Here is a 14,690-nt window from a genome sequence, read left to right on the forward strand (position 1 = left end):
AGGTAATTAAGCTCTTGCTAACTTGAAATTCACATAGCAAACCTTGGATACTGCAGTGGGAACAGCACCAGGATCTTGGTGAAACCTGTGTCTCTCACTGCAGAGGTTGTAGACAGAAGCAGGTTTGCCCTGGAAGTGGACTACTTCAAATCCTCAGATGGAAAGGGGGGGATGGAAGATTTGTTCATCCCAAAATGAACAGCCCCAAAGTAAAATATGGAGGGATAATTACCTTATAAGTACCCCACAGTGCAATCTGTAGGCAATCTCTGCACATCAGCTGACAGTGCCCCTGGCAGATAGACTAGATAATGCCACAGTTGTGCTACCTCTCCCCTCAGCCCAGCCATTCATCAGGGTCTTTCTTCTCTTCTAGAAATGTACGGTAAACAGATTATCCCCCAAGCCTTCCAGCCTGCTCTCATATTTGATAGAAATTCATCAGTTCAAATGTTACTGCTGCTAGAAACAGATGCAGCTGCACAAGCCTTGATCTCTTTGAAAAATCACAGCTACTTCTGCAGGAGAGGTACAGGTGAGGTGCTGGTGAGCTACAGAGCAACTGGCAGATGAGTCAAGGAAGCAAAAAGAGAAATTCCCTGGGTGAAGCCAACCCATCAGTGTCAAAACCCAGCTTCCCCTCTTCATCTTATTGCTGCCAAGTGCACAGACCCATAATCCTGACTGTGGCCACCACTGCTGACTTAATCCTACACAGGCACATGTGCTCTGAACTATTTTGCTCCTTCTCTTGTGCCTGACCAAACCTGTTCAGCCACATACCTGCTTATCAGTATCCTTTGGCTTGCCCAAGTGGCCCTGTTGATAAAAGCTGCTGATCCAGGAGTCACATGGTTTTCCACTTATGAAAGACAGGCTGGCAAGGTGTTCCTTCCATAGAAAGGCAGAGGTGCCACTGCATCCTCACCTGAATTCTTCATTCTAGTCCCTTTTCCTTGGACTGTCCTTTCTCTGCACCTCAATATACTCCAGCATCTGCAAATGCAGGTCTCCAGCCTGGAAGAAGACATCATACCCACCTCTGGCACCTCTAAGGCTTAAAGTCTGCTGTTGCCCCTCTGCCAAAGTAACACACATTTTCCCACATACTAGTCTACCAAAAGCTGAAATGTGGTGATTTGTTTCTTCCAGCTGAGAGCCAAAAAAAAGCATCCTCCTGTTCAGATCCTTCATTAAAGCAAAGCCAACTAAATTAGCTGCCCTGGGGATCAGATGAAGGCCTGAGCCTGGAAAATGTAAAAAAGATTAAAAGGAAAAACCCAACTATTGACACTGCTAAATGTGTCCTTTTTAAAACTTTTGAAGGCACAATTCAAACACACTTCAGTCATCCTCCAAGTCCCTGCAAAAGTTAATGAGATGAATTTTTCTCACAGTCCCCCACTGATCTGTGAAGTGCAAAGACTGAGTCAGATCTGCAAATGAAAAACTGTGGGTGCAGGGCCAGACACTGATTGCATTTACGGGAATGTAATTCCAACATGACTCCTTGCAGACCCCTATGGCATTGTTCCAGGAACTCATGGTGGCAACTGCTGGATTGTGCTGTGTGGGCAAATGTTTGCCTTGAACGAATGAAGCAAAAAGCAATGCTGAAAAAGTCCACCTCGTGTACCAAATGTCACGAAAATCAAACTTCAGGTGCTGTGGTTTTGCTTCTACAACAGAAAAGAAGATAATTACATCTTTGAATGATGCATAAAAGTTGTGGGGTTTTTACTTTGAGTTTTAAAAATCCCCCCACAGTTGCACACTGTTTCCAAGCTTCTAACAACACAGCCCAACGATGAGACAATGAACAAACTCTGCAAATTAACTTGCAGAAGAGAGAGTGGACTTGGTCTCCCACAGTTTGCAAGAAACATGCCCCACTTGCACAAAAACAAACACAGGGGTTCTTCAGGCAGGCATGTCTTTTAAGACCTATTTATCTCAGCTTGATGCAGAAAGACAACGAGCTTGATTTAGAGTGGGTCAGGGCCCATTTGCTTAAAGGAAATGTTCTGTTTACCCAGGAATAATCATCAAGCCTCTCCTTGTCAGTTTACTCATCCTCTCCCTGTTTAGGATTTCTGTTCACACAGGAACAGCCACCTAGTGGAAAATCTGGAGGGTGGAAACCATGTTGAGGGCCCCACACGCCCTGTTCTGGTCTGGAGGACATGGGTTACACGTGCATTCCATGAAAAGTGGGAGAAATTCCCATCAGCAACCCTAAGAGACCTAAAATGAGAAGACCACCTGCCTCACTTTCTTGGGTTGGAGGTCAGATGAGACATCACACTGCTCCCCTCCTCCTGCAGATGGATTTGGGGCACGAAGCAGTGTCCCAGGAGATGGAACCTGGTTGGAGTAAGACATGACAAAGGGACAACTCCAGGCACAGGTTCCTCCACAGAATAAAAATTCCCAAAGAAAATTAACAAATATTTGCATATTGTGGGCTTGGAGGAGTTTGCAATTGTTTGTCAGTTATTGGGAAGGGGGAGGTTTTTGGTGGGTTTTATTTTCTCTTTGTGTTTTTTTTACACATGAGTATCTAGAACTATTAATACCACTGCTCTTTAGTGAGCACTTTGCTGTTTCCTAGGAGAGAACTAAAGAAACTTCCTCAACAGAATTACAAAAGGTTCATCAGAAAAATGAAAAGTTGCTTTGGAGGAGCTGTAAATGAGCAATTCCATGGGAAGGAGGGAAGGAGACAGGGAAAATGTGCCCTCTGGAGGCACATGCTGCTTTAAGTCGCTGTCCCTGTTTATAAACCCGACAGACAGAGGAACAGTGCTCTTCAGAAAAAAGAGCAGGCCCTGAGCTCCCCAAAATGAAGCCAGGTTTGCAGAACACACCGGGTTTGCGTGACACCACAGGCACAGGCGCCTCGGCAGCCAGAGCTCCCCTCTGCCCCAAGAGCTGACCTGTTCCAGCCTCCTAGGCAAGAGCAGAGAGCACAAGGCTTTGCAGCTTCGGGTGAGGCTGACACAGGGCTCCTGCCACCGGGGACAGCTCTCCTCTGTGTGAGGCTGGCACCAGTGCAGAAGAAGGGGCTCCACGCAAGGAGCACAGCCCAGCCTCCCCAGCGCTCAGCTCAGGGCTGACACAGCAGTGGCTCCTGGAGATGCACCGAGGGTGCCCGGACCAGGCTGGGTTTACCTTCTGGTGCCCTCCAGTGCCAACAGCTCGGCCAGGTGGGCTCGCACGGAGTGTGCTGGCAGGAGGGCTGGGGCTGCTGGAGGTGCGTTTATAACCACTCTCCGTCCCAAAGCGCTCATTTTAAGCCAGGGAAGAATCTACATTCTAGAAGGAGCCCCTCAAATCCCTGAGCAGACCCTCACACTGGGCCCCTTTGGACTCGAATCGAAAGGAAGCGAAGAAAGCAAGGATGGAGGTCGTGCAGGAAGCCTGAACTCACCTCACCCCTCCCAGTGCAGTGACAAACAGGCTCTTGCAACACACAGGACATGTGTTGGGATCCAGTGACGGGGGTTCTGACACCCCCCTGTCTTGCAGCTTGCACGGGGACTTAACTATAGGCTTCAAAGACCCTCCCTCAGAGTCTATCAGGGAGGTAAGAACTACAGGCCACAGTCACTGAAGAGAAAAGGACAGCTGAAGACACCTGATTCAGCCATGCAGGGCTGTGAGTCCCTGCTTGTGCAACAGGTGAGGGACAGAGCTCTGTGTGTGCAGTCCAAAAAAAAAAAAAGGGGGGGGGGGGGGTGGGGAGGAAGAGGGGGGATGACATCCCAATATATCTGCTCATTCTCCCTTAATGTTTTCCACAGGCTTTGGGGAGATTCAGAAGCTCTGTGCAAGCAGAGCTCATGATAAATGTGACTCACCATGCTTGCTTCATTCCTTCTTGGCGGGACGTTTCAGAGGGTTGACCTAATACCTTCTTACAAGTAAACACTGAGATTGTTTTCCTCCAGCTCCCTATGCACCACCTACACTGGCCTACATTAGGACTTCTACTCAGGCAGTAAGATGCATTTGCTCAGAAGGAGCACAGTTCATTGCTGTGGCAAGTGAAAGGCAACCACTATCTTCCTGCTTACCTGAAACAAGTGCACACAAGCAGCCTCCACTGCACCCACCCTTTCAGTGAGACATCAGGTCACCTCCTAGTCTCCTGAATTTGGCAGCTAGTGACCAACCAACTAGCAGGTCTGGCAACCAACTCCTTCCCCCAGGCTTGTAAGCAAGTCAGCATGGACCAACGCTGGATTGTGCCTGGAGGTGACCCTGGGGAACCCAACCACAAGACACAGAGAGCCAAACTGCTCCTCTCCTCTTGCTTCTGGAGAGCAACGAGAGAAACCCTCACCTCCTCTGAGCCTAACACAGCCCTTTCCTGTTGTTTAAACATCTTTTGTAAATGCAGGGCACAGTGTTCTCTGCAACTGAAACCAAAATCCTCTTCCTGCTGGCTCTGCTCCACACAGCCCCCTCAGGCAGGTACCCCTATAGCTTTCTTGTCTCTCTCAAATCTCCACATCACGCACCAGGCACATTTTCTCTGTCAGGCTTCTCCCCACACAGACACCTGCACACAGGTCAAGAACTGCATCCCCAGGGTCCACTGCCCATTTCTTAGGGATTACATTTCCTCATGAATCTTAAAGCACATGGCTGTTACTCTCAGCCCCACAGCACTTCCCAGTGTTAGATCAGACATTGTGCCCATGCTTTTGCACAACCCCTGAGGATCACAAAGCAAAAGTCCCTGTCAGATGTAGGACTGGTGCTGCTATCACCAAGCCAGAGCTTTGTGGCTGGGCTTCGAGGTATGTGGTCATCAGCAAGAGACAAAGTCTGCATCAGAGCTGCGATGATTCAGGTGGTTTTAGGGTGATTTTTTTTTTTTTCTTCCCAGCCAATAAGAGCACTTTAAGAGGCACATCTTCCCCCACAGGAAGCCGGACAGCCACTCCTCTGCTGGCAGGCTCTTCTTCTGAAGTGGTGGAGATGGCACTGAACTTCTCCTGCAGCTTTGCCGCTCTTTGCTGCTTAGTGCTCTGGGGCTTCATCAGGACTTCAGATGGTAAGAGCAGAAACTAATTTCTGTTTTCCTTGTGCTTTAGGTCCTGTGAGTGCTGATTTCCTAATGCACTGGTGAAAAACAGCCCTTTTCCAACTGCTGCCCATGCTGGCTTAGCACTGCAGGGTTCAGGCTACATCTGAAAATCCAACTGCTTGAAGGACTTTCTTCCCTTGTAGTGAACCATGTTATTCATGTTACCATCTAAAGTCAACTTTTGGTTTTTAACTTATTTGTCAGTGTTTAAACTCTGCATGACCTTGATTATTAAATCTAAAGACTATGGGTAACAATTTGACTGCTAAGTACAGATGGGCACTTGAGTACCCATTAGCTGACTTTAATGAAACATTACTCCTATCGTTCCTTCCTTTGCTGAGCAAGGAAACTCTCCTGATTGCAGCTCGCCTTAAATCTTTAGAATGGGCCCTGCAGACAGGAGTATTTTCTCTCTGAAGGCTTTAGCTCTACTTCAGTTTTACTTTGGCTCCTCCACACAGAAAGTGCTAATGTGCTCAGAGTTGGTGCTCGGTTAGCCAGTAGGTTTTTGTTCTGCCTGTGGTTTCCTTTGGGGGTTGCAAAGACATGCAGGAACTCTGCTGCATCTTCAATGTAAAGATAAAGGGTAGTCTTACTCCTAGCAGTGAGGAGGAGGTTTTGAAAGCATTCCATTTAGAAAAAAAATAATAAAGCAACCTGTTGCAACCTGCCTACTTGCTTCAGTGCAGACTTCGAGAAAGAATTGCTCATAGGATTGTTCTCTCATACTGCAGGAGCAGGGCCCCCAAATTATTCTTCAATGAGGAGAGCACAAGGGAGGGCCTCTTAATACAATGTACAACTCGTCTCTGCAAGAACAGCCCACTCTTGCCTAATAACAGGCAGTTGGCTGTTAATGAGAAGCAAGACAATAGTCTACGCAGCGACCATCTAGCAGAAGTAGGAGAGCCAGACTTTTCTGCTCTCTCTTCACAGTTCCAAACACAGAAGCAAGGATGGGGTCTGAAATAGAAATGCTCTGGACAGAAGCATTTCCTTGGGAGGCATTAAGAGGTGTTTTCCCAGGTCATGAGATCACATCCTCTGGGCAGAGTTGAGCTGCCTGGCCTGGTCATGCAGTGCCTCTGCTCCCACCGGGCATGGACTACAAGTCCAGTGTTACCAATCTTCTGGGCCATTCTGCTTTGCTTTTGGAGTGGGGCCATCACCTTACTCATGTTTAACTTTTTAAGGTGATGACTCTTAAGGGCCAAGCGAGGGAAGAAGATGTCAGGAAAAAAACCTGAAAACACAGGTTCCCCCTCACACCAGACAGTATCTGGGTTTTGGAAGTTCAGTGGTGAAAACTATCCCAAACAGCAGAAGACACTTCAGACCACCGTGTGCTCCATGTAGCGACCACCTTGAATGAGAATCAAAGCACATCAAGAAAAACAAATCCTAGCCTTGTGGAATCTGAGTCACCAGAGGAAAACAGGGGGGTAAAGTTCTCCCACAAGGGCTCAGTATATTTCATACCCACTTTGCTCTGGCACGAGTCACTCTCAACACCAAATTGCAATGAGTGAAGGAGATGAAATGCCCAGTGTCCCTCGGTGAGAGATGGGGCAAATATATACTAGTCTACCATCTGCCTACATGGTTTATTACCAGCCTGCTACCTGTCTACAACACATGGTCTGGCTTGCAAGACTGTGAGCCCACCTCTCCAGATGCTGCATACCAGAGGCCTTGCTACATGTGACACTTCTGGATCTACCAGGCACTGGAGTCAGGAACAAGGACACTCTGTACTCTAACTCTTGCTTTGAATAATGTCTTTTATGGTTTTATTCCCATACACACTTCCCATTCTTCAGCCAGCCTCACTCACCCTGCCACCCCATGCCTAAAAAAGATGTCACCATGACTCAAAGGGTATTAAGCTACAAAGGGACCTTGTGCTAAATTGAAAAAGACTATGGTTACCTCCTCCTGCTACAAGGGGCAGTATCTGCTGTGAACACCCCCACCACTGCCACATCTGACTTTCCAACAGGGATAAGAGGATAGATTCAAGCAAGGTCCTGGAGAACATCCAGAAGGGCCCAAGCCAGTGACCTGCTAGGTGAAAAAATTGCCAGGTTGCCCAGCACTGGCTGCACACCCAGAACCAACAAAGACCAGACGTGTGGGACAGGAAAGCTTGTCACCTCCACACAGACACAAAGCCACTTGCAAAACATGCTTCTCTCAGACACATGCCTTGGGTCTCTCAGCACCCGCCTGCGAGAACATATGGGGTTCATTAAGGTAGCTGGGTATCACCCAGAAGAGATGTGAATTTGAATATCCTTGGGTTGAGGAGGTATGTGAAACTGAGTCTCTCCTTTGCAGGTCAATACTTCAGTCCCTGAGCAGTGGTACAAGGAGGCATAGCCATTACCACTGAGGAGGAGGATGTGCTAGTGTAACTAGCACATACGTCAGCAACCTGAAAGCTGAATTTTTGCAGCCTCCTGTGCTGATGATGACATGTAATGCTGGGGTTTTGGTTTTTTTAAATAGACTCTGGGTCACCCACCAGGTTGTCCCTCTCTCATCTGTTTGAGTTTCTCAGTACAAACTGTCTTAAATACACAGTCTATACTCTGTGCTTGGCTGTTAGTGAGAGAAAGCTGTGGGAAAAAAAGAGCTGGAGGTGATAAAAAGCTCGACTTTCACAGCAAATTTAGCACAAGCTCAGTGTGCACATTCGTGTGCACATGCACACGCAGGCTTGCTGCCTACACACACACAGCATGATCTCCTGCACTGGCAGGTCTTGGCATCAGCAGTGGCCACAGAGCAACTTGCACAGGCTGAGGATTTTTTTTCCTCTTCTTAGTACTTCTAAAGCAGGAAAACGGAGGGGAAGGCAAATGCAAAAGGGGGGAAATAATGACATCAACTGTAAGCTTTGAGATTCTTTTAAAGTGTTGGTGAAAAAAAGCAGGGCATGGGGAAATTAGCTACACAACCAAGTAAGAATATACAGTAAAAAGGGCTGTGTGGAAAGGACTGCTCTAACTTGAAAGCTCGTAGGTGTTCCCCCACACTCCCCCAGTCTCCAGTTCTGATACATCTTGGTCCTCCACTTCATGGCTCTGATAGTGAGATGGTCTTTGGCATTTGTGTCAGGGCAACAGCATTTCAGTACCCAATGCAGCCTTTTCTGCAGGACAGTGGGGAGCTAGTCCAAGCTGTACCACAGTGCTCTTCCCTACCCAGCCAGAGAAGAGGGACATTTGTCAGCATGTAGAGGGACAGCAACTCCCCTTCACCTTTATCACCATTTAAAACCCCCTAAAATAAAAACCTCAAGATGCTATCAAAGGATTGAAGGGGGGTGGGAAAGACTTATGTCTGCAAGTTAAACTTGGCATGCCAACTAAGAGCAGCAGGGCTCTGTCAGCCAGTGTTTGGTATGTTATCAAAACACAATCCAGCTTTATAACTAGATTCAAAGATGGGCCTTCTATGAGCCAGGAGTCACTACAGAGATCTTCTAAGTAATATTCATGATACCTTGGCCTCTTCTAAGTCACCTTGAGCTCTGCTACCACTTCTAGCAGCATCTTTTACTGTCACTTCATTCCACAGGAATGTTTCACCATTTCAAACGTATAAAGGAAAATCACTTTGTAATGGATGTGAGCAGAGTCCTTCTGTAGCACAGAAGCACGGGACGAGTAGGAAGGTTTAGCACTGTTTCAGAGGGCTGAAGCTCCCACCGTTTCAGGCACCAGATGTTTTGCACTCATGTTTTGTGTTGTTTCAGCTACGTATGTACCACCACCTAATTCAACCATGAAGCCTGGCTTCCCTGTCCCAGTGAACACCAACAATCCTGGTGTTCGCAAGGCAGCTCGCTTTGGGGTTTACAGATACAACAACAGTTCCAATGACCTCTTTCTGTTTAAGGAATCACAAATAAACAAAGCCATGGTACAGGTAAGAGCCCAAACTTTGGATGGTCCTTCAAACCATTTACAAACTGAGCCTCCTGCTGAGCACCCAAGACTTGGGAACCCTGCTCCTGCTCAGAACTGCTATGCATGTCTAAAGATAATACCACATTGTCTCCCTATCCCATTCAACTGCTCCACAGGATGGCTCTGCCCCATAACTCAATACAGAACTTGTATATCTGCTACACTACATATAGTTCACAGATGTAGCACTTAATTCGTAGCCACAATTTTGGCATCTGTTTCATCTACCCTTACTTTAAACCAGGAAATTACTTTCTCTAGATTGTCAGAGGGCTGAAATACATGCTTCATGTGGAAATTGGACGCACCGTGTGTGAGAAGAGGGAGTACCCCAGCCTGGACAGCTGCCACTTCCAGAGGAAAAAAAACCTCCAACAGGTAAACATCCAATTCCTCTGGGGTATCCGGTAACTGCATGTGATTCTTGGCCATATCTAACTGTGTAGTCACCTCCAGACCAGCTCTGCCATGCCCTCACAGAGGTACAAGCCTCCACTGTGCACCATCATCTGGGGTGAGACAGTCATCAGTATAAGCAGCATCCAGGGCCAGCTTCCTTCTGTAAGGAATTGAACCAGACACAGCCATCTAGCCATTATTCATAGAATCCTAGAAGGGTTTGTGTTGGAAGAGACCTTAAAGATAATTTAGTTCTACCTCCCCTGCCATGGCAGGGACACCTCCCAGTAGATCAGGTTGCTCAGAGCTCCACCCAACCTGACCTTGAACACTTCCAAGGATGAGGCATTGACAACTTCCCTGGGCAACCTGTTCCAGTGTCTCACCACCCTCACAGTAAACAACTGCTTCCTCATGTCTAACCTAAATCTACCCTCTTTCAGCCTCAAACTGTTGCTCCCTCATCCTATCACTAAAAGCCCTTGTAAAAAGCCCCTCCCTAGCTTTCCTGTAGCCCCTTCAGGTACTGGAAGGCTGCTATGAGGTCTCCCCAAAGTCTTCTCCAGGTTAAACAACCCCACCTCTCTCAGCCTGCTTTCATAGGAAATCATTACAGGGGCTTTCCACAAAGATACGAGTAGTTGGCAAATAGTACTTTTTCCAGGATAAAGGGGGCAGACAAAAAGAAGCTGTTCTCTCCTACCCCATCATGGCCCACAATGCTGAGAATAACCACCAGCCACCACCTGGACTTCATTACTTCCCCTTTTATTTGCAGATGCTAAGATGCTATTTCGAGGTCTGGATAACACCTTGGTTACATAAAGCATATGTCCCCACTGCTCTCTGTCACTGACTCACCTTCCCCCACGAAAGCCTGACTACGGGGGATCCACCACCATACCATGAGGTTTTCCTTGCCTGGACTGTTGAGGCCAAAAGTGAAGTGGGAAATGGCTGTACAGAATCACCACAGAGCTCTTCTCTGAAAGCACATGCTTGTTTTTCTCTGAGAAAGATGCTCAAAAGTGAGAAAGAAAAGACCTGCCTTGATTGAATTTCTTGTTATCCAGTTGTATATCTGTTTTACCAAAACTAAACTGCAGATAAAAGCATGTTGTCATTCATTCAATAGAGAGCCATCCACACGCTGGCTGAATTTCCAAGCAGTGTGAACATACCCAGGAAGCTCTGTTGGACTTGCTTTATTCCGTGATGAATCTTCACACAGCCATGATGTAAACAATCTACACCATAGCACATGTGACCTCAAGACTGAGGAAAGCTTTACCACAAGAAAGATTATCTGGTGATACACACACACACACACACACACATCAATCTTAAGAGTGTCCAGTGAGGAGAAAAGGTTAGACATATCTGTGAGGAATCTGTGAGGTGGAGCTGTTCTTCCTTCAAGATAGAAGTGTGGATAAGGCTGTCTTGAAACACACCCACAACCCAGAAATTACACAGTCTACCTAGCACTTCTACTTGAATCAAAAACTAATCCATACTATGAAAGCAAATCATTGCAAATGCCAAATGTATTTCCAAAGCATATTTTTGCTGAGGTTAAACGATGCATTCATATTAATATAAGACATTCAACCTCTGGCTGGCCACATCTTATACCCAAGTTTAGTAGAATGATGGTCTTCTCTAGATGGCTATCCACCTTACCTTCTGCCTTTCACTCCTCATGCATGCACAGATTACTGCTTGAACTGGACTCAGGTGCTCATTTGGAAGGATTTGGGTAACTGCTCCCTTAAAACAGCACTAAAGTCTGGGCTCATGTTCAAACACAGACTAGCACTTATAAATGGATAGGGGTCTGACCTAAGCTATGAATACTTGCCTTCTACAAACAGCTCTTTTCTTCTGATAGTTGTTGCCTTTCTGCAGCAGTATTGCCAGTGACACTCCTACTTTCAGCCTATAACAATCATTCAGTCAAGAAAGGCCAGTGAAAGGCTCCAGGCCAAGGTGTCTATTAAAACAGATCGTTCTATTAACAGCACAGCTAAGGTCTCTCCTCCAGGTGATCCCAAAGCAAACCATAACAGACTGGGCGAGTCCCAAGTTCTGCTTCAGAAACATCACTTGTGATGAGCAGGTGGCCCAGCAGCAGCTCAAATTCAGTATCCAGTGCTGGAGAGACAGCTGTGCTGCATCTTCTCTTTGGGGGCAGTAGTGTTCGAGCAGGAAAAAAAGCCAAAAGGTTCTCAAAAGAAACCTTCTGTCACAAGCTGATGCCAGGGGGGCTACTGGCTGTCAGGTGCTTCTGCGACTCCTCCCACAATGTGGGGGGCTTGGTGAATGGAACCAAGGGCTCACACGTGGCCTTTGCCCCTCACAGAGGAGCGGCCACTGCAGGACTGTATTTGAGAGTGTTTCAGAACACCCCTCCTCACCATGGTCACAAATGGTTACTGAGACCAATGTTTAGTTTACGAATCTACTGGTTTATTAACGGTTAATACAAACTGAGGGGCCAAGGTTCAGGAGAGGCAGACTAGGTATATATCAGGAAAATAATTCGAAGGTACTATGGTCTTATTAAATGTGCACTCCGAGGGAGAGGTGTGGAATCAATGGAGTAAAAGGAGTTGAGCCCGACAGGAAAGTTAGAGTATGTGTGTGAATAAAGTGCCACTGTTCAAACTAGCCAGTTAGCACTGGCCAGGTACGTGCTCTGTCAGAGGCTTTAACCTGTTGTCCATTTTGCTGCCAGTTATCATAACCCTTATGCTCTTTTCTTGCTGTGGACTCATCTGGTAGAGCAAGGGGCCCGTTCCGGTCTGTCCCTGGCTAAATCAGCAAAAAGACATCACTCTTGCTTTGCTGGCTTGAAAGGCATTTTGTTTAGTCTTATGTGGAGGGGAGAGAAAATGGACCATTCCCCACACCTCCAAAAGGGCCATGGATGGATGTAATATGATGCTACATTCATCCATCACACAAGCCACCAATGACAGCCTGATGCCCAAGACAAGGAAAAGGAAAGCCAACTATGGCAGCTTAAGTTGTCCACAAAGTAGGCAAGCTAAGCCAAAACTAAAGTTTGTAAGAGGAAAAGAGGAGCCAGAAGCAGCTGCTCTCTAAATCTCAAAGGGTCAGTCAGCAGTGGTCTTAATCCCTCTTCCACTTTGGCTGACTGCTTCACACAGTGCCAAGGGCTTCTAACCAGGCTATCACCTCCAGACAGTCTGGGCCCAGAACAGACCCACATTTCTTCTTTCAGTCAGCAGGACAGCCTGGTGGTCAGGAACATGCCACAGTGAGGGTGAGAAGGCAGCACACCATCAGTTTAGGCCTGTGCAGAGATTCATGCAGGCAGTAAGAATGCCACAGAGCAGCCTCCCATCTGCAATCCTTCAAGACCCTGGCAAAAACGGTTTCATCTCAGTCTTTTCAACAAGCCAATTCCCCATTTGTCAAAGAAACAAAAGTTAAAGCCATGTGAACCTGGCATTGTGCAGGCTGTCAAACCCATCATGGTCTCCCTGCTCTCTCAAGTAAAATGCAGCAAGATCCAAACAAGGCTTGCTTGGAAGCATATTTTAGATAAAACTGTTGCCAGCATTTCCTACAACGCAGATGAGCTCTTGGAACCAACACAGTAGCAAAGGAGACAAGCACCTTCTGAGGAAGACAGGTTAGCCTTATGTTTACAGCTGCAGCAAAGTGTTTAGTGTAACATTTCACTAAGAAAGGCACAATGGAATAGGAGCACCCATCACCCCCCCAGGCAGATAACAGTTGTAGTGAACACCGAAGAAAGGAGCAAAGCTGAAGTTCACTGAGATCTTGGTACCACTCCAGAGCATTTGGACAGTTAAAAGAGTGTTGCATCAGGAGGACACTGCTAGTACTGACCTAAAGAACTGCAACTAAGTACCATTTAATGACAATAACACACAGCAGTGAATAATCCAATGTCTCTGCCCTCTTTGCTAGAGTTTACAACAAGGTTAACTATTCAGGGAGTCCATATCTCTTCCAGGCTACAAAGGCAATTAAATAAAAAGAAATATTTCTAGCAAGGATTTAGGGCATAATGTTTGAAGGGAAAGCTGCTTCTGCCAGCCTGATTGAGGAAAAGGAACAAACCTAGCAGTGACATTAAGAGCTTATGAGACAAGCAAAGCTGGTGCTTCAGACATAGGTTCATGCAGCAGTGCTACAAACAAGCTGAAGGAGTGACTGCCTTCAGCTTCAGATCTCTCTCCAGCATGCTGGGAGCACTGGGCTCAGTGCATTACATACTTTCTTGGCTCATCTGCTTAGAATATTTAGCCTCATCTGAACAGGAGTTCCCTAAAGGTCTGCCACATGGAGGGACTGGCTGCACTGAGAAGACCTCCATGCACATAGTGCTACTCAGACCAAGCTAGCCTGAACTTCACCAGAGCTTCACAGTGCCCAGTGATTCTCAGAGATCTGCATTTGCTCAAAAGCTTTGCTAGGCAAGTATTTCCTTTCACACTCCCACTTCCTAAATTGCATAGGAAACAAACTGCCTGCCACCAAAATATAAAAGTACTGCTGACTGACAGACTTCCCACTTGGCATTCTCTTCACATCAGCAGCCCCACACGAATTGGGTAGAGGTGGCATAGAAAGGCCTTTCAGGTAAGGACCAACCTGACTGACCCTCAGGTTCCACTGACAGCTGGGGGAGTCATGCATGCAGTGATACGAAACCAAGACAAGGTTTAACTGGCAGCAGCCAGATAAGGAGACATGACTTCTACTGGATGGGAAGAAAAAACTGGTATATACCTTACTAACTTCAGGCCCTACCACAAACAAAGCAGCAAAAATGAGCTGCCCCATGTGCTTATTCTTTTACAGCACTTTGTTTTCTAAGCAAGCCAGATGAGAAGTTCCAAGAGTCAGCACCATCAGATCTGTGTTGTGGTCACTGAAATTACAGAAGCTTAGGAGGTCATCATCTCATCTGCAAGGGTTACTGCCACAAAGCAGACTCAGACTTAAAGGAATCTGATTTATGCCAAAGCTCTGCGATCCCTTCCATCAGCTATTTGCACTGAGATACCAACCTTTGCATAAAAGTGTCAGGGGCATACATGAGTTATCTTCCAGCAGCTCTGCTATAGGAGAAGTTTGCTCCAGAAAAGGGACAGGGCATTTAGCTATGGAATAGCATTTTAAGTAACTCCAGCAAAATCTTCTTGATACTTGTGCCCTGC

General features: G+C 46.8%; 1 protein-coding gene across 1 annotated transcript; it reads left to right on the forward strand.

Annotated features, from left to right (window-relative positions):
• Positions 1 to 4,961: 4,961 nt before the first annotated feature.
• On the forward strand, positions 4,962 to 10,327 carry CST7 (cystatin F (leukocystatin)). Its single transcript, XM_010004993.1, has 4 exons — positions 4,962 to 5,062; positions 8,859 to 9,031; positions 9,334 to 9,450; positions 10,250 to 10,327. The coding sequence occupies exons 1-4, from the start codon at positions 4,987 to 4,989 to the stop codon at positions 10,325 to 10,327; spliced, it is 444 nt and encodes a 147-aa protein (XP_010003295.1). The 5' UTR covers positions 4,962 to 4,986.
• The last annotated feature ends 4,363 nt before the right edge of the window (positions 10,328 to 14,690 follow it).

The sequence above is a fragment of the Chaetura pelagica genome, unplaced genomic scaffold (assembly GCF_000747805.2).
Source record: "Chaetura pelagica isolate M959 unplaced genomic scaffold, ChaPel_1.0 scaffold8, whole genome shotgun sequence".
Lineage (NCBI taxonomy): Eukaryota > Metazoa > Chordata > Aves > Apodiformes > Apodidae > Chaetura > Chaetura pelagica.